Source organism: Gallinula chloropus (assembly GCF_964237585.1).
Source record: "Gallinula chloropus genome assembly, chromosome: 18".
In the NCBI taxonomy this organism is placed as follows: domain Eukaryota; kingdom Metazoa; phylum Chordata; class Aves; order Gruiformes; family Rallidae; genus Gallinula; species Gallinula chloropus.
Genome location: NC_140103.1, coordinates 4,929,980 through 4,957,123, shown reverse-complemented (window position 1 = coordinate 4,957,123; position 27,144 = coordinate 4,929,980). Strand labels below are relative to the sequence as shown.

General features: G+C 44.9%; 1 protein-coding gene across 1 annotated transcript in view; it reads left to right on the top strand.

Annotated features, from left to right (window-relative positions):
* Nucleotides 1-18,565, top strand: part of AK8 (adenylate kinase 8) — a gene marked incomplete at its 5' end in the record, with an annotated part of 70,195 nt that extends 51,630 nt beyond the window's left edge. The window contains 2 exons of the mRNA XM_084272726.1: nt 15,365-15,445; nt 18,249-18,565. Of these exons, the coding sequence (XP_084128852.1) occupies nt 15,365-15,445; nt 18,249-18,528 (361 nt within the window). The 3' untranslated portion in view covers nt 18,529-18,565. The remainder of the gene's footprint in view (nt 1-15,364; nt 15,446-18,248) is intronic.
* Nucleotides 18,566-27,144: the final 8,579 nt, after the last annotated feature.

Below are 27,144 nucleotides of genomic sequence, written 5' to 3'. Positions count from 1 at the left end.
GAACCATCAAAGCAAAGTGGTGGGTGTGGGGAACTTGCCACGTATTGGTAAAGTTTACTCTCTCCTTGCAGTTTCCTCCAGGAATTGTAAGTCCAGTTGTACATTTCTAACCTCCATAGATGAGACAGCATAGAATTCACTGGCATAGGAGCAAGCCCTTTGCTTTCATTCCAATGCTCAAAATATAATCACAGCTGGAATACTTGCTGCCATTTTTTGGTTAAAATGTTGGTGCCAGTCTGAATCCAGGTTCTTATTAACTTCCCAGTAATAAACAAACAAAATGCATTTTGCTCAGTCATAATTAAAGAATTCCTGTATTCCAGTTCTGCAGTTCTCACAGTAAGTAACTGTTACTCAGAAGAATCATCCACTCAGACACAGCAAACCCAGTGATGGCCGGAGAGAAGCTTGGACATTGTGACAAGGGAGAACTAGGAACAGATTAATTTCTTAAAGCCTTCTCTGTCTCCTTCTTTGGCTGTGTATTTGCATCACAAACATAGGAGGTTCGATCGGTTCAGCTTCCAAACTCTCCTGTCTGCAAAAATTTGAGAGTAGCTTCCTCTGATTTATTAAGCATCTTGTTGTTTTACTGCTCAGTGTAGGGGAGCTCCATATTCAGGTTATTTGGGTTCAGTTCCTGCCTTGGAGAGGATTTTTCCAGTGGTTCCTAAGTTTCTCATCATGCTGCCTTCCTTCCCCCCACCCCAACCTGACCCTGCTATAGATCTCAACCGTTGTTTTACCTTGTTGATGTTTTGTCTATATTTGCTTTAACCAGATGCCCCTCTTTGCATGCAGCACTGGGACTCATCCCTTCTCTCCTATCAACAATAATTAGCCTTGTAAGACTAATGGAAGAAATCGTGTCTAATTACCCTGTTGAAGGCCCAATTATGTTATTAACATTTGTGGGCTATAAGCTAATGATGAGGAGAGCCTCTCATTTGCATAGCATTAAGTTAATTGAGCTGGAAGCTATGGGGTGGATAGCAGTGATGATAGCAGGATTCTGTTACAGAATGGATAATGATGACCGGAGCAGGACGATTCACCTGACAGGTTTATTAATTAACAGCTATCTGATTACCTAAAAGAAATGGCAAGCAGCAGTCCTTCTGAAAGAACCTGCAGTATTTTTTTTAATGAAAGATGCTGTATCACTGCTGATATTCCAGGTGATTTGTGGTGATGGCAGTGTAAGCTCTTTACTGGAAGCATACACAAAAAACTGCTCTGGGTTCCTCCCTGCCCTTGCAAAAATGAGCTGCAAAGGTCTGATGTTGCTAAATGTGCCTGATCTTTACATGAGGAAGGGCTGTGCAGTGAAACTGTGTGGTTGTATGGACAGAGTATATTGAAAATCCTCAGTTGTTACATAATCTGGGGTGTTTGCCCTTGAAAGATCAGGGTTTGGTTTTGTAAAAGATGGGGGATTTTTTCTCAATATGGTGTTAGACAGGACTCTATATTGTATGAGGAGGGAAATAACTATAAACATTTGGCTTTCACGTTTTCCTGGTACATACAAACTGTGAGTGAGGGTGAGTGCCCTTACCTTCAATTTGTTTCTCAGTACAAAGAGTTATGCAAAGTTGTTAGGCCTTTTAAGGAACAGGAATCTCTATTATCTCAAACAGCTCTAGGAATAAAAATCCATCTTTTTCTTTTTGATTAGATGTCAGGTTCTGTCTGGCTAATTCCAAATAGAATGTAATTCACAACAGATTCAGAGAGCCTTGTTTGAAGTGTATTATCTTTTAGATTAAAAAAACCCCCACTTGGTTTAAAAGTTGCCTGTGCAACCATGATGTCCAAGACTAAGTAACTTGCTCTGCAGTTACTCACTGTTAGAAACCCACACCTCAGTTCTGAACGTATCTAAATGTCAAATGTAGCTTCCAGTCAGCAGATCTTTTTAGATTTTTTTAGCTGCATCGAAGCACCTGTTATTAAATCATGTTACCTAGTGACTGAGGTACCCAGAGCAGCCTGGAACAGCCTTTGACCAGACCTTTCCCAGGAAAAAAAAAAAAAAAGAGAACACTACAAATTTTAACCTGTCAGAGAGTGCCTTCTTATCCCTTCAGGTGGCCTCATGATTAGTGTCTCAGTAGTGACGGATCTGTGCAGAGTAGCGACCTACAGATAAAATACAATCACTGTTGCTTTGCTGTTGGAGAACGTGAATGCACAAAGTCTCCCTGTGCCTGGCATTTGTTGGGTACAACAGAGCTGAGACCCCAACTGAAGCCCTGTATCCAGCTCTGGGGTCCCCAGTAGAGGAAAGATGTAGACTTCTTGGAGTGAGACCAGAAGAGGATACGAAGATAATTTGAGGCTGGAGCACCTCTCCTGTGAAGAAAGGCTGTGAGAGTTGGGCTTGTTCAGTCTGGAGAAGAGAAGGCTCTGGGGTGATGTAATTACAGCCTACCTACCAATATTTAAAGGGGTCCTACAGGAAAGTGGGAAAGGAGCTGGTCACCAGGGAGTGGCGTGCCAGGACATGGCTTCAAGCTGAAAGAGAGCAGGGTTAGGTTAGACATTAGGGAGAAATTCATTACTCTGAGGGTGGTGAGACCCTGGCGCAGGGTGCCCAGAGAGGCTATGGAAGCTCCATCCCTGGAGGTGTTCAAGGCCAGGTTGGATGGGGCTTTGGGCAACCTGGTCTAGTGAAGGTGTCCCTGCCCATGGCAGGGGGTTGGAATGAGGTGATATTTGAGGTCCCTTCCAACCCAAAGCACTTGGTGATTCTAACATTGCCTTGACCTGATGTGGGAAAGAGGCCAGCGTTTTAGTTTACTACACAGGTACAGACATTCACAAATCACCACAGGCACTTTGGTCCAAAGGGGAAAAGAAGAGAAATGAAAGATCAAAGATGAAGGAAGCAGCCCTTGGAACCAGTGACCAGTCTGCTCTCTTTACTGGGCATGTCTCACAGCTGCCAGCAAGTCAGTTGCCACTGATCAAGGGTGAGTTACTTTGTGTAGCTGTTGGGCACCTACCTGTGTGGTGGGAAGCAAGGGAGGGAGAAGCTGTTGTATAACATTTCCAAGGAGCATCTTCCATCTCCTGATGATAACGAACCTAATGTCCTTACTTGTGTGGAAATTACCCAAAAATTCAGGAGACCTAACACAATGAATAAGTGTCCTTGATGGAATTTAAACCCTACATCCTCCTGGTCCTCATTAGCTTTCTGTAATCACTCACCCACACAGTCAGTGTGGGATAGAAATATCTTTACTGTATAAATTAGTTTTTCTGGAAGGTGTTCTGTAGTTTGTCACAGTGCCTTGCTGTATAAAACAGACAAACACAGCATCAAGCCAAGATCTGATAGATCAGGAATTATGTATTTAATTCGGAGTTCTGTATAGAGTGCTCATAAAAGCTTGATCATGATAGAGGGGCCAATAAACATTTGGGAACATAAATATTTCTGTAGGAAATAGCTTTGTGAAACATTTAGTTGTTGAGTAATAAGAAGAACAGAGAAAATCAGAAGAGTAGAAATCTCTAGGTACTAATCTGATGGGTTATATACGTTGCAATGATAATAATGTTGAGAGAGAATTTTTATGGGACCAGAAGCCACAAATACATTGAATCCTGCCCTTTCTACTGATGTCTTCATCTTTTTGTGCTTGCCCCCCTTACTATCTCTGCTGCTCCAAAATTCAGCTTTGACCCTGGGAAAGCAGTGGATGAGACCTAGGGGTGCTGAGCTGTTTGAACACAGGAGTGTAAGTCCTCTGAATCTGCACGAGCCGGGTGTTTTGAGTAGATAGGGCAAAGCCTTGGAGTCTCAGGCCACAATCTGAAGCTCAGGAAGTGAGTGGATCAAAATCTACAGAAGGTCAGGCAGCATTTGCTGCCAGGGACGGACTGTGAGGGAAAACGTAACCGTGGGAGGACTTCAGGGGAAGTGATGCTCTCTCTCTTTGTCTTTTGATTTTCTGGAGCATTCATTGTTTGAGTATTTAGTCATCAGTCCAGCCAGACAGCACAAGGAAATTTTAGGAAAAAAACCAAACCCATGCCAAAAGTATTTTAAATGGCCAAATTGTAGAACAAAACATTCTGGCAACACAGCTGGTGCTCTTACCAGTCTGCAGGCTGGAAAACAAGAGGAGAACCTGCAAGAAAAATAAAAACAACCTAGCAACAGCTAATCAGGTTAGAAGTGATGTTTTGGTACAAGGTTTTTGAGGGCTGTAGAGAAAAATAGAATAAGATTAGAAAGGGTTTGTCCATCCTGCATGACAGATGTGGGAGAAGATGTAATCGTTTGTTACTTCTCTTTTTTTCCTCTTGCAAACAGCAGCAGCAATGAGCTGGCAGGCACAGTGAAATGCAGTTAGCAAAAGTAATGGGAGTTGAAAGTTTGACCTTTTGTGATGGAAATGTGATATGAAAAAAGGGTCTTTTGATAATTTCTCTATCCAATCGGATATGGGAGATGTCTTGATCCTGTTTCCTCATTTGCATGCTGACTGATCTCATTTGAAAACCCAATCATTCAGAAATATTGGGACGTCAACAGAAATGTTACAAGCAAGGAGCTGTTTTATCTGAAAGGTCTGCAGGATGTCACCTCTTGTTTTTCACTCCAGTGGCCTGATCTCTTCTTCATGATTCCATGTTTTTATTGGCAGAGTAAGTTGAACATATTGAAATGCAAATAGCCCTTTCCACATTGAACCAAAATATAGGAGGGGTGGTTTTTTTTTGGTATGATTGATTGTATCCAGGGCACTTCAAAAGCAACAAAGAAAATATTTGCTGCAGTGCCTCTGATTTCTTGACACTGCCAAGTTCTGACGTTCCCTGTTAGCAAACATTGGCAGGAAGTGAGTCCTGCGGCTGCGTCTCACCTCTGCTTTTCCTCCCTATAAGACACACGTTGATGCAGCTCACTGTTCCTGGGACCAGTGCCTGAGGTTTTAGCTTGCCAAAGCTTAAAGTTATCCCAGGAGCTGAGTATTATAAACGTATGTAATGAACTTTACTCAATTGCAGATGTGTTTAATCCCACAACAGTGTAATTCACAGCCTACCAAGATCCCCTTGTTGGCTTTCAGCTGTGTGTCCAACCCTCGAGACGATCATCTAGCTAATTGGATTTCAGATCCTAGGCACTGCCCACTTAGGTGAGTTTAGGATCAACTTTTTCTCCTGGACAACTTAACCTTTCCTTTTTCTAGGACAGGCAATCCAATTTCCTTTTCGCTCCACCCCACAGTGGGTTAATGGCAAGTTTTCCTGCTGTGTAACTGGTGTGGCTATACCTTATTCACAGCCTACCTGTTAAACTAATGTCTTAAGCCAAAGTTTTGCATTTACTTAACCCAGAAGCTAGGGACAAACAGACGATCTATAATAGTTCTGAATAAAGGAAAGTATTTTAAATAATTGTCTTTATGATTTTTTAAATCAGGGCAGATTTGGAGAGGGTATTTCATGCTCTGTGCTGTGGGGTGGAGCATGGGAGGAGGAGAGGCAGGTACTGGTGCATCAGTGAGGGCACTCCATAGAGGCTGCTCTACAAAGCTAAATCCTGGAGGGAACTAGTGCAAGGAAAGGGATGAACCCGATTATGAGCTTTATATAATAGGATCTTTTGAAAGTCATTTAGTTGGTGTTTGTGCAACACTTGGAAATGTAAAGCTCTAAATTAGACAGGAAGTCAAAATTTACCACGATGTTCCTCAGGTGGGTGACCATGTACCTGGCTGGGGATGGGCAGAAGATTGCAGTCCTCATCCCTGAGCCACAAATAATAGTCTATTTACCCAGCTTGTTCTTCATTCAGTAGATTTCAGGGTCTAACCACAAGTTAGCACGTGGTTTGGTGATATTTATCTGACGGTACCTAATTTCTTCAGCAGTGCCTGTGTTTCTGTATGTGGGTTGGGGATTTCAGTGCTAGAAGAATGTGCCTGGTTCTGAGCGAGGAGAGGAGTGACTTGACTGATAGGCCTCTGCAAATCAAGAGAATCCCTTTCATCAAACCCTGCGGCCTGTCAGCTGCAGCGGGGGGAAGCGCTTCGGAAAACAGCAGAAACAGTAAATTCCCCCATTCCTTGTGTAAGAACCCAAAGTTGTTGGTATGACTAGCCCGACTCGGCGGCGCTCTGAATTAGACATTGAGCATTCTCCCAGATGGGAAATCAACCTCCTTCATCTCTCATGTATTTTGGAATATCGAACCATGTAAGTTAAAGCACGAGGTATTCTTCTCGATAACCACAGCAATCTAGCTCCTCCCTGCTGGGTTGGGTTTTTTTTTTTGGAATATTCTTCCCTTTCCCACCTTCTCCTTTTGCTCCTCACTATTAAAATGAAGATGTGCGGGTTAGCGTACCAATATTTTCTCTGCGGTGAAGTCAGCATAGAATATGAGTGTCCAAAAAGTTGTAAAACAAAAGACTATCGTATGTTGCACCTTTTTAATCATGTAATTGCTGAGTGACATTTAACTCTGGGGCTTTAAGTTACTCCTTTGTCAGCCAGCCTTCTCCTCCTGCCCCTCTCATTCCTCCCTCCTCCCTCAGCAACCTGCTTTTGCGGAGTAGTGCTTTAACTACACTGAAGTTTGGCTGGGCTTCTACATATTACAGCAGCAACACAAAAGCAAACAATTGAAGTATTTGAGAACAATGAAATATGTATGGCTATCTGTGACAGCCCTATAAAGCTGAGCAATTAGCCGCGTAATCCGAGAAAGCCAAAGCCACCGGCAGCCCACGGTTCCCTATTAGTTAAATGCTTTTTGTACGTCCTCATCCCATCAAATCAACTAACACTTCCTTTAATTGGTTCATGAATTATACAGCTTGGCTGCATTATAATTTAATCACCAGTAAACATTCCTGGGGCCCGCTGTAAAGTGTATAGCGCTCATTAATTCCTTAATTTCAGCAGATGGAAGGGGAGATCGGATGAACGGTGGCAGTACAGAGCGCCTTGGGCAATGGAAGAAGGAAAAAAAGGTGGGGGGCCGTTTAGGTTTTTTAAGGGCTGTCAGAAACTCAATCTGTGAGCTGTCAGCAGCTTGGACCCGTTTCCCCCCCCTCCGCCTCCCCCTGCCTTCACCCCACCTACTGCTGGAAGTGACTGACGGATTCATATGGAGGCTTGTCAACCCGTCTTTAAACATCAAGCCAGCGGGTAAACCAAGCCCAATGTAAATTAATTCTTGTCTTACGGGCCCCCCTTTCTCTGTCCCCATGAATATTTCATGGCGGGCAGCATAAATATTAATTCTAATAGCTCTGCACAGTGGTTATTATTTCTGTTTTATGACAAATATTCATAAAATATTCAGGACCCTTTTTTAGAACATTTACACACTTGATTGTGAAATTTTCCAGCTTCCTGGGGACACAGTAAACATATTGGGGTTCTCTTGATGGACTTTTTTCTCTCTTAATTAATACTACGCAGCATTAATATTTAATCGGATTTAGTTTTCTTTTCCCCAGAAGTGAACCCTATTACATTTGAGGATTTATTTGACAGTATTTAAACAGGGAATTTTTATTCCCTATTATGAAATTGGTTTCCTTTGACACATATATAAAATGACACATTATAACCCATTCTTTTATTCCCTCCCCTTGCCCCCAAATCATACACTTTCTTGGCGTCAGTTCTTTATTTTATTTTATTTTATTTTACAGGCCAGCTATCCTACCAACAACAAAAGTTAGCGTTTAAATGATGGAGGTGGTGGGAGTTTAACGTAGCATTTTATAGGAACACTTAAGATTAAACATCATTTACTATACATTTGATTCCATTTATTTAGTAAGGAAGGAAAGTATAAGTTTCCTTGTTAGGAGCAGGAGATACTAGAGCAACACTGCAGACAGGTAGCAAAGGCATCGGTTCTGATACGACTTTGCTAGTGCTTAGCCCTGGAGTTCTTGCTCCGCTCCGGATTTGCTTTGCAGAATCTAATTATTGCAGGGCAGGGTTGTGAGCATCTAAGGAAACGTGACTGCGTTTGGGGAAGCAGGTTCAGGTTCCTGACCTCGGGCCTCTGGGGCTGCAGAGGCTTTCGATTATCTGAGCCTGAGTTTGATTAACCTTGTGGATAGTGGAAATCGTGCCAGCCACATTACTCTGAAGCAGTGCCGGCTGCCATCTTACTCGGTGATTCATAAAGCGCCGCTGGAATGAACTCCGGGGGGAATGCAAGGATGCTGGAATAACAGCTGAGAGTAAGGAGGAGGCAAAGAATAAAAATGAGGGGAGAAATGTAAAGCAGTTTTGAATGGAGGTACTAATGCGTCCAAGCCACTTATGGCATATGGAAAGAGTTAATATTGCCTTCTCAGAGAAGCTTTGAAGGGCCTGATATGAAAACATTTGCCCCATGTACGTGTGCCTTTTGCTGCGCTTAGGTGACGTTTACACAGCGGCAGTTCTTCACACCGCTGTTGTGTGGAGCCCCTCTCACTGCCAAAAGGCCCGGGGTTCTTTGCTAGAGTAAATCTGCGTGGTGCCCACAGAGCTACTTTGCTTTATCCCCACTGAAGATCCAGCCCGTTGTTCTGTAAGACAGACGGACGGTGCTGCCCATCAGGGCTGCTCCTCTTCCCCTGGCGTGAGCTGGTGTGGCACGCGCTGAGACGCTGCTGGGGTGGGATGCAGGAGGAACCCTGCCACCTCATCTGCCCAGGCTGCTGGAGGCTGAGCACATCGTACAGAGTCATTACTCTGCGCTGCTGGTGAAGGGAAGGAACATCTGCAGCTACGAAGGATGTTGTTCATCTCACTCCCCTGGCCAGAAGCCATGTCCTGGGAATAGTGCCCCACTTAGCTGCCTTTTGTAGTTAGTCGACAGAAATGCATCATTTGAAAAGAAAGGTCCAGTGTCTGGAAATAGCTTGTCATGGTATGAATCATTCTAGGAGCTCAATGAGCAAAAAGCTTGTGCCGATTAACCTGTGTCTTAGTGTTTATGCAATGATTTTCCCTTATGGTTAAAATCTAGAGGGTAAAATTACTTCCCAAAATAGACTCAAGCATCTTACATCAGAAGATAGCCCAAAATTGGAAAGATATCAGTGAAGAAAACCTCCCAACAACTCCTTCCATAAATAAGAGATAAGGATCATTTCATCCATTGCAGAGACATGCAGAAGCAGTATTTGGGGCAGGAACTAAGCTAAGATCAGAGTCCAGTCAGTAGCACAACCTCAGAAGATCAGTTATAGTCTGGTTACCCATGAGCAAAATGCTTGGTACCTAGCTGCATTGAGAGAAACCTGAACGAGACCGGGGGAAAGGTCAGTTTTTAAGGGGGGATTTTCAAGTGCAGGATATAATTATGGAAGCATAATGTGTTTGGATCCTGTGGCTGGGCCTCTAGTTCTTGGGAAAAGGCTTAGCCAGGGTGTCAGGTTCAAGGTGTCTTTATACTACAGGAAAGGGAGCATTCTTTAGGGCAACTGATAGATGCAAGTGTATCTGACTAGAAAGTCAATAAAGACAGGATGACCTGGGTTTTATCTGGGATTAGCCAGCTGGATTCAAATCTGAACTTCCTTGTACCTGTCAGCTTAAGGCACTAACTTGATTTGCCATATTATTGTGGAAATTCAGTGGTGCTACCCAAGGAAAAGACCTTTTTGCAATATAGATTTCACTTGTATCTTGACCAAGCCTGCCACCCCACCCTGCTCTGGCTTGTGGTCCCTCTGTGATCCAGTTTGTACAGTTTTGTGCATTTTCAGAAACTTTTAACACCAAAACAACGTGGTCAGTTTTAACAACAGGTCCTAGAGATCAGCCCAATTCAGGACAGGTGCTAGAAAATAGAGAAGGTTTTTGTATCTCTGCCAGTTCAGTCCATAATGCCCCCCAGGGCTTCTCCATCCTTTTGTGAGAACTGTGGTGCTCCTTCTCCGCCTGCTTTGGCTCTGGTTTATGAAGTGAAGGGAGAAGCTCACATTTGTGCCAGTGATCTCATAAGGATTTTACCTGCGGTAGCCTTTTACAGAGCTCCTGCATCCATACACTTCAACAGCCCCATCTCCCTCTCAGCTTTATATCTCAATTACAAAACTTGTAGCCATTGCACTGCCAGAACGAAGTCCTCCAGGAGAGTTATTTTCCATGGGGAATTGCGCCACAGCATCAGATAACACTGAATTGATGCCTCCGTGTTGAGTAAGATGCACTGTGCCTTATGAAAGGCTCCATTTCCCAGCCTTGAATTTGACATTTTTCTTCTTGTCTGCCTGGGAAAGAAGGAAACCACATCCCTTCCTCTCCTTCCTCTCCCTTCCTCTCTTTCTCTCTCTCTTGCTTTCCCTTTCCCGCTCTCTCTCGCTCTGATTTAGCTGGGGTTCTGTCAAAGTTCTGCCAGCAAAGTTCGCTGTAACTTTGAGATCACACAGGCATCTGATCCTCACGTCTTCTCCTTTTTTTAAAGCAGCCTGATGTGGTACGTTGTAAACTGCCAGGAGCACTTGCTAATTTAGTAGTTAATGACAGTCACAGAGAGTGTTTTTCTTGCCCCTGGAGAGGTTTTAGGCACAGCTGGGGTAGATTTGCCACTATCAATTATGCACAATTTTAAACAAGAATTGGCCAGCAGGGACCTCTCTTTTTTTTGCCGAGTGCGGAGCGTGAAGAATGGGAATATGGCAGCTGGTACCTGCCTGCGAGGGAGAAGATATATAGGAGTCAAGAAAAGAAGGGAAAGATTAATAGCTTGCTATTTTTAAAGTTGCAGTTTCAACTCAAAAGTTTAAATGCTGCATTAAAAGTGGCCCAGTGTTGCCTGGTGGTTTGTTGGCTTGGGTTGGTTCTTCTTAGTTCACACATCCTAACTTTACTGCAGGGCTTGGTCTGGCCCTGGTGTAGCCACAAGTAAGTCAGTAGTCACTGTTTTTAAAAGCCAGCTACAGAGTCAGGATTCTGCCCCAGCTATCACACTGCATCTCTTTTCATCCTTAAATGAAAACAAGGTATGACTCCAATTAGATTTAATGGTGTATGTCAAATCACACAGACAATAATTCTATGAAAAAGGGCTTGGCTTTGGGCTCTCCTCCATCAGTGTCAATCCCAAGCAACTCCAGGTGATGGGAAGTGCTGAGGATGAGGAGCTGATCTGAGTAAACAGCCCAGGTCTGGAACAGTCAGCATCTGGCTCCATCTAGGTCAGCCTCATAAAACAGCCATGTCTGAGTGACAGGGACAGAGCCGGCACAAGGCTGAAGCTTGCAGGCAGAGCTTCGGTTCTCTCGAGATGTGAAGGCAGCTGGCAAGGCAGTGGAGCCACCCTGGAAGGTGACTGTCAGTGCACCCAGGAGCAGCGTGCTTTAACCCCAAGCTCAGGACTAGCAGAAGTGGGCCTACACGGCAACATTCTGTCTTCTCCATTATAGTTACTGGGGGTCGGTGATGTTATAGCCACAAAACAGGAAAACCACCACCAGAAGACTTCTCCTGAGGATGACTCTGAGCACTGTCAATTGTTAATAACTTGGATTAACTGAGTTGGTTGCCATCTGGAACAGATGCAGCTCAGGATTAGCTGAATGCTGCCGTGTAGGCCCAAAACCCGCTTCGCTTATGGAGTGGCTGTGACACGTTTTTCCAAAAACACTGTCTCACGATCAGGCAAGTGAAATAAAACTTGTACTGCCCACACTTTTCCCTTTGCCTCCCTCCATTTGTGAAGGGAAGGCGTTAGGATGCCCTGCTGACCTCTAAGATCATAAACGATGCTGTCTGAATCCAGAAGCGGTTGGAAGACCCTTTTGGAATGCCAGATGGCTGGAAGGAAAACAGCGTTGTATTCCAGCTGTTAGAAGCCTTATGTATTTCATCGTCATCCAAAGGCAACTAGTTCTCTTTTGACTAGGTACACAGTGAAGGTGTCATTGACATTATTAATTTGTTGGAATTTAATCTCTCTAATGTATCTGAAAGCCGTAATAGATGAGATAAGTGATGTCAAGTGCTGTGAGGAAGAGGCAGGCTTCTGACACACCTTTTTATTTTTTTTCCTTTAACATTTTTGTTCACAGTTTTATTATCTGTGCAAGCTAGCTGTCAGGGCTGGACCTTCTCTCACATCCCTCTCCTGGGAGAGAGAACAAAGGGGAGAGGACAGAGCTTTGCTTACGAACCACTTGGCTTCAGCCCTGCATCCAGCAGCGTCATATCCACTCGGTGGTAGTTAGGGGGACATTTGTCCCCAAAGACCTACACTGAGAGGTTCTTCTGAATTACGTCCCACAGAGCACCAGTTTGTAACTGGATGTCAAGGATTTTTGGTAGCCTCAGGGTCAGCGCTGAGCCCACGATGCAGGAGCAAGAACTCTTGGAGCATCTCTGCCCAGCCCTCCCCAGCACACACCTTGTGTTGCTGCTGATTGACATTATTCACTTGTTGCAGAGCCCAACTAACAGCTTGCCAACTCGGGAATAGAAGCTGTGCTAGATGCTAATCTAGCAGGATAATGTAGTATACTTTGATATGAGGCTGTGTTTCCTCGCCTCCCTGTCTACCAGTTCTGATGACATCTGTTTCATATTTCCCCTTGATAGAAGTTGTGACACATTACAACATACAAAGCCTGGCTGACTCCTAAAGCAAGCTTTACAGGGGATGTGTTTATGTGAAAAAAAATTACCCTCAGTATGTGAAGGGGCCAAGTTCTGCTTGGAGCTGAACCCAGTATGCCCAGGAAGTTGTGCTGGGAGGATTTCCAAGAGAAATCCAGCCAGCGTTAACTGGACAGTTGGAGGGTCACGTTTGTTATGTGGTCAGAGCCACAGAGAGAAAGGGTGCTTAGAAATACCATGAGGAGCTGAAGGAGACATAGCCTACACCCAAGGCTAACAACACACAGGGCGCACACATGTGAATCCTCATGTGAGTAACCCTCCTGGGGCTGCGTAATAGGCTGTGTATGGTATGTGTCTCCTTCAGAACAATAATAAAGCTTCCTAATTGGAAGTGTTTTAAGGCTAGACAGTGGTTCTGTCAGTGGTTTATCCCCTTCATCTTTATTTTTCCCGCTTCAGAACAATTTTGAACTGACAGCACTGGGGAGTGATGTTTTCCCTTGCAGATGGGTGGTGTGGCAGGGATAAGGCATCCCACCTTCCCCTGGAAGCACGGCTGTGTTAGGAGGTTGTGCTGTTGTGCGGTGTGTTGTGTGCGTGCTGGCACACTGTGGGTGTGGGGGAAGAAATCCATATTAGCAGGGCTGTCTCTACTCTCCCACATCTTCCCCCTACACTCTTCTTTAATGGTGACACCAGGCTGGATAATAAGAAGCATCTTGTATGAAAAAGACGGGAATCTCAGACAAGGCTTTCAGAGTTCATTTTGTTGGCAGCTTTTTAAGTGGAGTTTTTTAGGCTCTTCTGTTTCAAATACCTTAATACTTTCCGAGTTAGTAACTATGAATTACGACAAGCTTTCTTGATATGCCAGGTTATAATCCTTTGGTGGTTTTGTTTATTTCAGAATATAATAGGAAGCCGTATCAATTATCATGACTGTATAAATGTTGTTCCTCTCTACTAGAATATTCATCTTGAGACACATCATCAGATGTTACCTGTTCTGACAATCACGGGTTTTGTGCCATTGTTGGGCAACAGAAACAAAGAAAAACAAAATGTTAAGAGTGTAAGGGATAAAAGAGTGTTGAAACTGTTGTTCTTTTCCTGTCTTTGGAATCTCCGAGATCTTGAATGTTTTATTCCTGGCTGTTGTTTTGTTACCACAGTGTGAATAGAAGTCATTATCTGTAAACATTTGAAAAGAGAGATGATTTTCATAACTTTAAATCCTACAAAGGATTCTAGTAATCTGCTACGTGCATGCCGAGGTAAAGCTCAGCCTTTCATCTGGTCTGATCCCACCCAGGCAGTGTAAAATGTTCCTTTGGTGAACGTCTAAAGCACACGGTGTCTTTTGTGAGAGGCAGAGGGAACTGAAAATAGGAAGCCTGGCCTTGAAGGCAGCAGCAGGAGAAGATGTATTATAAAGAAAGATACATTTACAGCCTTCAGGCCGTGCTCGGTTGGTAAAAGTTTATTTTCCTAAGTTTTCAAAGGAAGCCCTATTTTTTCATTTAGTTCCAAATTAATCATTGACTGTGATCTTTAGCCCCCAGTAGCTGGGGGCAGAGGGCTCAGGTCTGCTTGTTCTCAGCAGTTTGTGGAGAATTTTCTGCTGAAGAGCTTCTGAATGAGAATACAGAATTAACAGGATCATTATAATGAACCAGAATGCCAAGGAGGAGTCAATGTGAGATGGGCACAGCAGTTTAACGCAGCCAGGGTCAGCAGTGGTGTATATTGTTTTCTGGTTCTGATTCAAACCTGGGCTTTGGCACAACCTGGATGAAATGAGTCAGCAAGTCTGCTCCATCCTCTGACAAAAAGCTGTTCGTAGCATGGAGCCCACACCGCTGACCTTTTCAGATGCTGAGCAACTGTGTCTTGTTCAGACTGAGTGGGAATTGAAGATCTTGGTCTTAAACTCAAGCATTAATACCTCCTCTTCAGCAGTCACATCAGTGAGGCAGATTGTCGTGTGGGTCATGCTGCCCTGAGCTCCGTCCTGTGCCCCGCGCTGTTCTCTGCGCTCAGTGCTAGCAGAAGGGACAGGGAATTGTCAGCACCATGTGTTAAGTCTCTTGTTACTCGTTCTGCTTTGAAGGATGCACCCCAGGAGTGGAGATGGGAGGACTCACATGGTGGGGCCAGGTGGGGAAGCAAGGGTAAAAGAACTGGAAGTGGACTAAACCAGCAAGGGAGAAACCGCCTTTGTGGGCGCTGAGCTCTGCGGTGCTGTAATTAGGGAGGAGCAATTGATCTCTATGATATCAACAGACAGGCTCTTTTTCTGTCCTGGGTGGGAATGGTGAAGGCTTTTATTGACCTTTGGCAGAATGTCCCCATGGTTGTGTTTGTATTTGCTGGTTGGGTTGAGAAGCTGGATGCAGAGGAAGTTTGGAGGTAGCAGCTGGATTGTGAACGAGCTATGGCAAACTGACATCAGCTCCAATTGTACCTCAGTTGCTGGTCTCCACACTGTATTGTCCTGTCAGTGTGCACAGCACCACATATATTGCGTGTCAAAGAGCTTCTCCATGATGAGCTCAGAGACTAAGCAAGGTGTGAGGGGAAGAACCAAAGAAGAAAGGTCCTGGACATAACACTCCTGTTTTCTGATGCTACAGGTTTGAGTGGCAGCGTCCTTCCCACATCTGTGTGCACCCTTCATTTGGGGAAGGATTAACTCATGCTCTGAAGGTCACAAGTGATGTTCTCAGGATGTTAACACACTTAATTGTTATGTTCTCCATAGGGTGTTTTTCTTTAATCTCCCCTATGAATCCATCATGGAACGGCTGTCTCAGCGGAGGACTGATCCCATCACTGGGGAAAGGTTAGCACTCATGTCTGATGTTTAACACTTTTCAAGACTGCCAGTGAGATGAAAGCACCAGACAGACTTCATAGAAATCTAAGGAAACTCAGGAATATTGGACTCTTGCTTAGGGATTCCTTAAAAGAAAAGTTAAAACTTTCATAGCTGCTCAGGTGCCGGCTCACCGCCCCGCTGCAGCAGGCTGCTGGTCACACAACAGGATGTTTTAAAACCTTGGAGCCTGAAATCTACAGTAGCAGGTAGCTCAGGTCTCACATTTTAATGGTAACTAAATTGGTCGGTAAAATAATGCTGCTGGAAGATGTCTGAGACCTAGCCTAAATGCAGATGGTTTTCAGGCATTCCCGTGAGAATTTTGAAGGCTTCCCAGCTGGGGAAGATGGAAACCTTGCTGTGTTTTACTTCCCCCAGCTCCTGTGATGGTTCTGTCTGCTCTGAGATATTAATACATTTCCTGCCTAGCAGAGCAAACTCATTTGAGTCACTGAGTCACTGTAAAATTGGGTTCTCAAATGTGGCAGCTCATCTCCCTGGCAGTCACATCCCCCTGTTCCACCGGTGACCTTGGGGTTTGCTGTCTTCTCCACTCTTGTTTTTCGGGGAACAAGTAACAAGGAAATATCTTCCTAAATACCTGCTGGAGATGGTGTGGATTTGCAGCTTCACCCATCCTCTGTTTTTGTGATTACCCACACTTAACTTTTAACCCTTTTTTATTTTACTTTTCAAATGGTTAATTGCATCCGATTCAGTTGAAGACAAAGACTGAACCCTCAAAGGTTTGGGCCATGAATACTGGATTTGTCCCAAAGTGATACATGATTATTCAGACATCTCACTTGAGGTGCAACATTAACTTGTGACAGCAGCAGTGATTTGCTGCGACTGTTCTCTTTGGTTTAGTAATAAGTGATGCAGCCGTTCAGAAGAAATGAGCAGTACGAAGCAAATCATTCACACGTCTCTGCATTTCTTATCATTAGGATTAGCCTGTTCAGTGTCTGCTCCAGTTAACACGCTTCCTTCTTCCAAAAGCTGGGGTTTATGCCTTCCAAATTCATCGTGAATTGAATTGGTTTAGATGCTGTATCTAATCCTCAGCGTTAGGATAAACCTGCACCGCTGGCTACAGCGCAGGGAGGAGGGTGGCCCTCAGCTGTGCTCCACATAATCCTAACGTGGAATGAACTCCGTGTTCCCAGCAGCGAACCAGCTGGAGCTGTAGCACGGATCTGCACAGAGACACAGAGACTCTGCTGCTCTCCTCAGTTTTCCACCTAGCCCAGCAGCTTCATAGAATTTGGCTGTACAGGAAGAGGGATAAACTGGTTTCATGTTAGGGCGTGGGAGACATCCTCAGAAGTGGAATTAACTGTAGCAGGAAATTTAAATACATGTTTGCAAAAGAGCTTTTAGTGATTGGTGGGAGCCTTTGGTGATGCAGAAGCACTGTCAGAATTCTTCCTGGTGTGTGCTGTCTGAGCACTGGGCAGGACCATGGCACTGCCACACAAATCTGGTGATGAGGATCTTCTGCCTGGCTGAAGCTGCTGGCTGGTCGAGTCAACCAAAACTGTGGATTCAGGGAAGCCAAATTCTGGCCCTTTGCAAACGAGAAATAACCAAAACCTACCCCAGAGTGAATTAGCCTCTTTTTATCTTCAGCTGCTATAAAAAGATGTTAGCAATTATATTGCACCTGGTGTCCACCTAGAAACAGAGACCAAGGTGGGGTACTTGTGTCTTCTTAACTTCTTCCAGCGGTCTTTAGTACTAACAACTAAAGAAACGGTCTTGAACTGTGTCAGGGGAAGTTTAGGTTGGTTATTAGGGAAAATTTCTTTACTAAAAGGGTTGTGAGATATTGGAACAGGCTGCCCAGGGAGGTGGTGGAGTCACCATCCCTGGATGTGTTTAAAAGAAGAGATATTGTACTTGGTGACATGGTCTAGTGTTGGACCTAGCAGGGCTGGGTAGATGGTTGGACTTGATGATCTTGAAGGTCTTTTCCAACCATAAGCATTCTATGATTCAATAACAGTATTAATCCTACTAGTAGTGGTGTACCAAGAGGAAGCATACCTGTCTTTTGAGCTTGAGCTTGTGGTCATTTGGAGGGCTGTGCTTATGCTGCCCTTCAGCCACATGCTGGAAGCCCTCAGCCACGTGCTTGCTGATGGGAAATACCTTCAAAATTCAACAGCCCTGTTGCTGTGCTTTTGAGCCTTGGCAGGAATATCAGTGTCTGAAAGCCTGAGACATGTTTGAAGCCGTGGGTCCTGCAGCAGTGCCTGGGCCCGGGGCTGTGTTTGGGCTCACTGATTCAGTCCAGAGAAAGCACTCAAACATTTGGCAGGTTTTTCCTGACTAATAATCCAGGATCCAAGTAACATTAAACCACAGCAAAGATTTTTACTGGGTGCTAAGGTTTTAAGGTGGTTTTTTGTCAGATAGGAATGAAAGATCACAAGTGAAACATGGGTTAGATTGGATCCAAACCTGGAGCACTGATGTAAGAGATTTCTCTGCCACTTGTGTGAAGTCTGCAAACACCAGCCATGCTCTCCCTGTGTCACCTCAAGAGAAACTCTTGGCTTTGGGTATCCAAGATTCTCAGGAGCCGTAATGACAGATCATTCACCCTGAAATTTCCAGTCATTGTTTTGAAACACCTAACTAGAGTAGAAAGAGGCTTTTCGAAGGAACTGGGGTAGGCAAAGCCATGGAGTGTCTTAGGGAAACAGCCACAAACATGTCCTCACCTTGAGCTGAAGTGGTGGCATTTGTATCTCATCTCCAGATACCACACTGCGTTCAGACCAGCACCCACGCCGGAGATCCAGGCCCGTCTCAGGCAGAACCCTAGAGACAAGGAAGAGAACATTGAGAAGCGTGTGGACACCTATTACAGGAACGTCAAGGAGCTGGAGGAGTTTTACCAAGATGCCTTTTACGTCAATGCTGACCAAGACCCTCACACCATCTTTGAGTTTATAGAAAGCTGTGTCATTAGGCCACTTCCCAGCAGAAAGATTAAAAAGCCTGTCATTAATAAGGATGATAAGGATGATAAGAACTGAGTTCAAACTTTTCCCTGTCAGGTTTGCAGTCCAGTCGCTGGAGCGACAGGTTATCCCAAGTGGAGAGGGTGGCAGCTGAAATGTGGTGGAGAGGGTGTCAGCTGAAATGTGTTAAATTTGAAGCTCACCAAGGCTGAGCGAAGCACAGAGAAGAAGAAGTTGTGTTTATGGAAAAGTTTGTTGGGTTTTATTTTGCAATCCAAAGTGTGCAGCCCTCAGGCTGGGGAATTTCCTCTGTGGGATTCAAACAGCTTTTTCTGATTCTGTGATTCTGTGACCGGTGGTTTTGTTTTAACCATGTGATGGCTGTGATGCTGATTTGGAGCATTAAAGCTGTTAGACATGCTTGTGTGGTAATTCATGCAGTGCTCTCCTCCACCATGACATGGGTGCTACCTTGTCTACCTCACTGCCCCATCTGTGGCAAGCCAACACCAAAGCAAATGGAAGAAGAGAGCTTAGAGCTCTGCAGCATGTTTTGCCCATAGGACAGCTCTGCCAGGGCACAGAGGTTTTTACTCCCTTGTCAACTCAGATTACTTAAAAAGTTCTGACAGAACAGCTGCTCCACAGAGGCACCGGCCACCACTGACCCCTGTAGCCAGCCCAACCCCACAGCTGGGAAAAATATCCGGAGCCATAGAAAGCTGGTTGCAGGTTGATTGCTGTCAGAACCCAATTAAGGATGTAACGAGCTGCAGGAGCAGCTAGGTTACTAAATCCTGTTTTCCTCACGGGCTGAGGCTCCCAGCCTGTCCCAGAGGCTTTTTTTCCAGCAGCCACTCCCTCACCTTATTTTGTGCTGGCTGTGGGACCCACTTGCAGCTGCCCTGACTGAGCTGTGCCTGGGCAGGTTGGTGCCCAGGTTTGGGGTGGTTTTCTGCTCTGGTTGGATCTGGCTGCAATAAATGCTCAGGTAAGTCTTTCTTAACTGTAAAATCCTTGATGAGAAGCACAGCACTCTGTTAGCTAGCTCAGGTTCTGGCTGTGGAAATGCACATCCTTAATGCTTCTAAAGAAGGGGCGTGATTTGCTGTTGTGATTCAGAGGAGTGTGGAGTTTGATGCCTCTATTACGTCTTCCTCTCTCTCATGTGAATAAGTGTGAATTCCCCTTGACTGGGGGATGGGGGTAGCTTGGGCTTTCTCCTGGAGTTCTGTGTGCCTGGGGTCTGTAGGAGCAGGTGCCCTCTCCTTCCAGAGAGGCCAGGCCTCCTGAAGTGCTTTGGTTCTGGATGGTTTCTCCAGTCCTGTTGTTGTGAGTTTGGGTCTTTGTTGCTGTCTTTGATCGTGTGTGCCCAGGTTTATACAGGGTGCTGTACAGATGTACAGGCCAAATTTCCTCCTTGTGCCTGTGGAGTAAATCCAGGTGGGAAGACCCTGTTTACCCAGATGGCTGTGGGGACACTGAATTCCTGTGGGAGAGCTGAAGGTTGGACCATTCAATATCTCTTGGGTGATATGGGAATTGGACTTTGCAGCCTTGAGGGCAGCTTTAAGAACCTCAGAATAAGTGTGTCTGAAACCGAAGGAGGCCAAATCTTCTGGCACGGGGAATGTGAGCGGAGTCCTCTGTGCCTTTTGCACTGAGAAATTCCAGCTTGTAGTGGCAGGCTGAGGCAGCGGCTACTCAACCACAAACCCTCCAGTAAAGCTGGGCAAGGGCATTCATAACAGTCCTACCTGTTACAAATGTGCTGTTTGGTAACCTACTTGGGCAGCTGTTTTTTATGCCATTGCTATAAAGATATGCTGCAGCGTTCATGCATAATTGGGAGCCCTTCTATTAATAATACATGGGAAGCTCATCTTGCTAATATCACCTTCATCTGAGTGTTCCTACTAAATATTTTGATAGATGAAATGGATGGAGAGTGTATTTAAATACTGTTTGTACTGCAGCTAGGGTACAAAAGGGACAGCGCATCTTTAATTAGACAGGTACATCTGCTTAATTAATTTAGCTGTAAAGCCCTTTTTCCTCTTCATTCTTTCATCTATATGCGGGCGCTATATTAGTTCCGCTCTGCTGGTTCCATAGAAACTGAGAAAAAGAGCTCGTCTCATTGAGATGCACTTGGCATGTCTGGGTACCGAGTCTCAGGTCAATGGTCAACCCCCAAGGGTTTGCAGCAGGCCTGAAGTGCAGAACGTAAGGGTTAGCAGAACATGCTAATACTCATGTAGAACTCTCCCTCAGAAACAACTAAAACAATTGACATTCATTTAATTACTGTAAACGAAACAGCCCCTGCATCACTTTGCATAGTAAAGCCTGTTAATACCAAAAAGGTTCAGCGGGTGGAAGGAGGAATTAGGCTTTTATAATTGGAATGCAACACTTGAAAACCAATTTGGTAACTACACTTGATTTTATTAGCATCTTATTCTGGCAAAACAAATGTTGAGCAATGAGAAAAACAAGGTAAAGAGGAGGTGGTAAGAACGCAGCAGGGACCAGACGTTACTTATTGTACAGCTTGCCCAGTTCTGAAATGGACATCTTTCAGCACTCTGCTTTCCACAGATGCTTTGCAGAGGAGGCTGCCTGGAGGTTGTGCTGTGCCCTATATGTTATGCTGTTAATTGTGTGGTTCAGCAACACGATGAGAATGTCCAACTGTTCCACAAACTTTTGTGCCCACTTGATCCAACCAGTAGATCCACCGGTGCTCTGTGGTGGAAGGATGCTCCAACACCCGCTGGCAGGTGACCCAGGCCTCCAGCACTGTCTCTGCTGGGACCTGCTCTTGAAAGATTTCCCCTGGTTTCTCACCTGTCCTGTAAGGCTTGGGTGATGACACAAAGACCTTAAATGTAGCTGGCTTCACTGCCACCCACAATGAAGGACTGTAATGAAGCAAGGTGTTCATACCAGCCCTTAAGATTGGGTTTAGAGCAAAGACAGGCTTAAGGTTCCTGTGCCTTAGCTCTGTTCCCCAGAGGCACAGCTGGAGTTGAGCTTAAGTAGGAAGAAACTCTGGTTATGACCCTGTAACTGCCCATCAGTGCTGCAGCTGCCAAAGCTGAACCTGGAAGGTGACTCTTGCCTTGCCATACATACTTCCTACAGAAAACTGACTGTTCCCCTCTACCAGCAGGCATTCCAGGGTGATTTTCCTCTTTCTGCAGCACAGACTGTGTGATTCTCCAGGAGGAAAGACAGGCTGGTGTCAGGCCCCTTTCACCCCCAAAAGTTGGTTCTTTAGTGGAACTGGGTTTTGGAGCTGGAGTGCTGCCACAGGGCAGTTCAGGCAGCCAGGGAAAAGAGGGGCTGAGCCTGTGCCACAGAGGAGAAAGGAACATTTGGGTGGCTGAAGGGCACTTTCAGACCCCCAGCCCTTGCCCAGGCTGTACCACCCATGTCTGTGACAGGGCCACAGTGAGATTTTTATTATTAGGTATGTTATTTTTCATGTGTCTTGTACTGAAGGACTGAGTGCTTGACCCCACTGCTCGCTCTTGTCCATCTCAGCTCTTGGCATCCATGTCCCTCCCAGAAGTTCAGTCCTTTAAAATACAGACATTGCAAACAAGTACTTTATTTATTTATTTAGAATTTAAAAAAAAGGAGCAGGATTACAATGCTACTGTTGCAGTGTACAAAACATTGATCCAGGTTTGCTTCACGTTTATAAAATGTGCCATATACACAGCATCAGTATTCACAGCAACTTTGTCAGACCCTCCCATGAGCCAAGTCTCTAAGGAAAAATCCAGAAAATCAAGATTTAAAAACTCAACTTTGCTTTTTGTGCAGCCTGGTGACCAGCTACAACACCCACAACCCAGAACAGAATTAAAACATCATGAAGAGATGTGTTAGATTAGCATCGGTTTCACTTGGATGGTGCTTGGGTTTTCCCTCTTCAGGGCTGCCCTCCTAGGTTCATGCTAAATAAGAACCCCGCAGGGCTCGGTGCAGGAGTCCTCCAGTGATCAAGGTGCTCAAGATGTTCTCATTTGGGTGGATTCGGCTACAGCAGAGGGAATTGCTCTGTCCTGCCTGACCTGTACTGTTGTTTAGGCAATGAGTGCCCCACTTAAAGGCTGGCACAATGAAAACTCCTCCACAGGCAGCTCTGATGCCCGTAAGGGCACTACCCAGTCCATGACAGAGCAGCAGGAGTTCCTGGTCTTTCAAGGGGAGAGTGCTAAAAACTGAGTTAAACATCAGCAACAGAGTAAGAACATTACAACTGACAGCAAGGGCCTGGGAACACCTCCAGTGTAAAGTACGAGTTAGAACTGGCCAAAGATTAGCATAGGCAGAAATTCTAAGTAATTTAAGAAATTTAAGTCCCTCCTTCATCAGATGTGAAAACAGCAGCTCTGCACACACACTGAGCTCTACAAGTGGTGAAAATCTATCCTGGATTGAGACTTCCAAGAGAAGGCTTGACTCTGTCTTGTTGAGGTTCCTGCACTTTCAATGGGTAGGACAGGACTCTGAGGGAGAAGCAACTCTCTGACCTGGTGTTTATCAGCAGAGCTGGGAACTAGCAGGGGACTCCACACCAACATCTGTACCAGTTCTGGGTAAAGAATAAACCCCAACCGCTGCAATATAAGTCTGGAGTACAACCAGTGTAACTTGTGCGTGTGCAGCACTGACAAAGCTTTAGAGGGGGGTGAGGACAAATGTAGTGCTGATAAATACTCAGAGTGTTTCACCTTTACTTACTGAGAACCCAGACACCTTCTCCCAGTTAACTTGGATGCTTACTATCAATCTGATTCTCACCACAGCTCCCCAGGCTCTGAGGCTACGACTGCTCTTGCCCTTACTTCCAGCTGCAAAACCCCGAACTTGTGCTCTGCAGTAACAAATATGAGGTTTATTATATTGTTAAATATTGGGATGGCTGCTTAACTATGTGTTTAAGGTGGCTGCCAGAAAGAATTCATTAAACAGAGTGAGCTAGGTTGTAAAAAGCCAAGAGGCATTTCATCACGATTGACAGCAGGAAGCAGACAGGTGGCAGCTTCTCGCCTCAGTACCAGCTCCTCTCAGGCAGAAAGGCAGGATAGAGGGAAGGAAGAGATGTCTTCCTCTTCCTGCAGCCACCATCCTGCCCCCTTGAAGGTTATCTATTGTCAGAGACATCTCACCAGCCTTGCACATCTATCTGCATGCAGTTTAGACACTGTCAAAAAAGCAACAGCTTCAGTGACTAACCCCGACCTGCTCGGCAGCGAGGGTTCCCTCGGAGTAGGGATGGGCTCTGCTCCTGGTTCTCACCCTGATTCCCCACCTCAAGAACCAACTGAGACCCCAGCAATTGTGCCCACAAGGCGCTGCCTCCAAAGGCACCTGTCCACTGCCTCAGAAGGTGGGCAGGTCATAAAGGAAGGGCTCTGTGGAGTGTGAGAAATTAAACTGGTGCAAACAAACCTCTTGTAAATGTTGGTTTAGGGCATAACAGCACGAAGTGTGATTCATTAGCCTCTAACTAGCACTATACATGTTTGTCTTTGGTTCTTTAATGTCACTAAACCCTTGATGAGGATAGAATAAATGGTGTGACACTGTCCATCAACACTGATGATACATTAGCCAGTGGAAAACCTGGTAAGTTTAAGAAAATAAGGGAAATATTTATTGCCTGTATGTATGCATTAGCAACCATAATATTTCCTCTGTAGAAATATACACCAGCATTAATAGGATGGGGGAACATAAAAAGGAAAGGAAGATCGAATGGTGAAGTCCCAAACCCATAGGTGAATGAAGGTAAAAGGTTCCAGTGTCACCAACTCCAGACCCAAGGCAGAGTACTCGTGGCCCCAAACTTTGACCTTAGTTCAAACAATCACCTGTAGCACCAAGAAGCTGTTTGGTCCGGAGCTGTTCTGCTTATCCATCAAACCTGAATTTCTTCATCCCAGTGAAGGAGGGATAAATTCTTGTTATTAGCATGAGTAGTAAATCTTAAATGCTATCAGAAGCTACTTATCAAGGACAATGACATGTTAGCTTCAGACACAGAACACAGCATTTCTGGCTATTAATTCTCAGGTGCAAGAGCCAAGTACCACAATCCTTTTAAGAAAACCAAACCAAGCAAGCAGCTGTGCATCAAAAACCCACTTAAGTCTGCTGAAGGGTTATTCTTCCTCTGGAGGTGAGGCACCATGACCAGCCATGGTATTTGCCACCAAATGCTGAATCAGTTGAGGGGAGCCTTCCAGCGCTCATCTATTTGAGAGATCCTGCAAAACTCAGGGGAAAAACTTGGCCAGAGAAGCTCTGCTTTTGTGGGATTTATTCTCTGACTGCTTTACTTGGTGTCTCAAAACAGACTGGGCCTTATTAAGGGATAGCTCAATGGTGTATTAGCTGGAGAAGGCAGATCTGCTAAGGGTAAATAGCATGAGGATCTGGGCAGGTGCTCGTACCTTCCTCAGCCACTCGCCCTGGGTGGGATGAACACAAGGGTTTTGATTAGGAAAACGTGAGGGATGATGCATCGAGGTGCTGCTGCAGCCCTGCAGGAAAGGGACTGACCTCCACCTTCCCAGAACAGCAAGTCATGAGCCCAAGACAGGTAAGAGGTTTCCTGAAGGAAGTCTCAGCTGCTAGCTGGAAAAAAAGAAGTCCAGTAAGATCAGCATCAGAGGTTAAATGTTAGTGGTCTGAGGTGTGTTGTGCTACTCAAGCCTATGCTAGTTAAAAATACACGTAGGGACCAGTGGTGGTCTAAAAGAAAACCACACACCACCTGTTTGTTGTGAGTGGGTCAGGGTGAGAAGTGAAAGCTTTGTGCTACAGGATCTCCACTGGCATGCAGACAAAGCCGACATCATTGGCTTTAAAATTCCATTCCCCCAGCAGTCATAAATCAGGTTAAAAAAACTGGCAGTGGTGTAGAGAGTACCTACTGCCTTCAAAGACAAGGAAATAATGAAATAATTAATGCTAGGTGTACTAGAGCTCCTGCATGTCTAACGCATTAGAACTCAAACCAGGGCAAGTCAACTGCTGCAAGTGGATCACCAGGAATTAACCTTATGATACCATGTTGAACCTTTTGGTCTGCCAGGCTCAAACATTTCAGCACATCGGAGTATTATTATGGTTTCTACACCAACATCAAAGAAATGTTCTTTGACTTTTTAAAAAGCTTTTATTTACATGTGGTTCTGGAGACTCTCTGACCCTTTCCAGAGTCAGGTGAATGTCTGAATCCGAACGCTCACTGATGAACTGGTGGGGACAGCCTGGACAAGGACACGCAGCTCCCACTTCAGGTTTCTCTGCCACCATGAATAAACCCATTCAGCTCATGTTGGAAACTGATGTAGCCCCCAAAGCCCATCAACACTGGGACGACGACAGATGCTGCCCCAAACTACACACACGTTGGGTACAGAGGTTACTCTTTGTTTTACTAGATGCTACCACGATCTACATTTTCTTTCTCTGCAGACACACTGAAGGAACTTCAATTTTCAATGCACAGCAATAAAAAACTAAACATTTCTTTAATACAATTATGGTATCACTTCCAAGGGTATTTACAAACAGGGCTAATTATTTTACAGGTTAATGTGCTTCTGCTGTTCTAGGCTACTATATTAATATTATTCTCAGTCAGTCACAGCACTGTCATGCTTAATGCATGAAACACTGAACGGTGAGGACAGCTGACTTGTTTCCATGTTAGCTGAAAAACATCTGCTCCTACTGAAGGTGAAGGAACATTAAGAAAATATGCATAGTCATTAAGTCAAGGAAAGCTCAGCACCAATCCACACGTGCACTGTGAGACTGATACTGTCAGGACAATTCCTTGGTTCTCAAATAGCTATAGAGGACTCCACACACAGTTAGAAGTGTCATGAAACACAAACAGGGCAACACATCCCAGTGTCTGGGTTGGTACGCTGACAAAAGCAAATACATGAACTTTGGAGTCTTTGACAACATGGATTTCAGCCAACAAGACAAACTGTACCAAATAACCATACACGTTTTGGAGGCATTACACCTCTAACACTGCATAGGAAGTTGAGAAGGATTCTCCTGCTCCCCACAGGAACTTGATGCTGGAGAGAAAAATACTTTCTTTTTTTCTGATAGGACAGTTAGAAGGCAGAATAAATTTCTGGGCTCAGCCAGGCTACATCATTGGTGTATTTATAATCTCTTGCTGAGAAAGGGTTATGCAGGAACAGCTTCCCCAGACTGTGTGACCACCTGTGGCATCTTAGCCGTGGTGGGGTTTTTTAATGCATTGTTATGGAAAGAGAAACTGTCAGCTGGGAGTGACTACTTGTGTGTCAGACTGCTCAATTCAGCTGACAGTAAGGTAAGTTGGCAATGGCTTTGGTAACTGAGTTACACTGGAAAAGAGGATTCCTGTGGGTAGAGGGTTAAGTGAAACCAAAGGCATATGTGTTGGCAAAAGCTAAGAAGTGGTTAGAACTTGGCTCAGAAAAAGAAAGTGGAGCAAGAGACTTCAGAGCATCAGAAATTATACATATATATTAGTGTTTAATCTAATTGCTATTAGTTTAATAGTTATTACGTTTAAAAATCATTCTTACTGATCCATATTTGACCCAGGCAGCCAGTATTACCCTTCTGACTGCAGTACTGCTAGAGCAGGTAAGC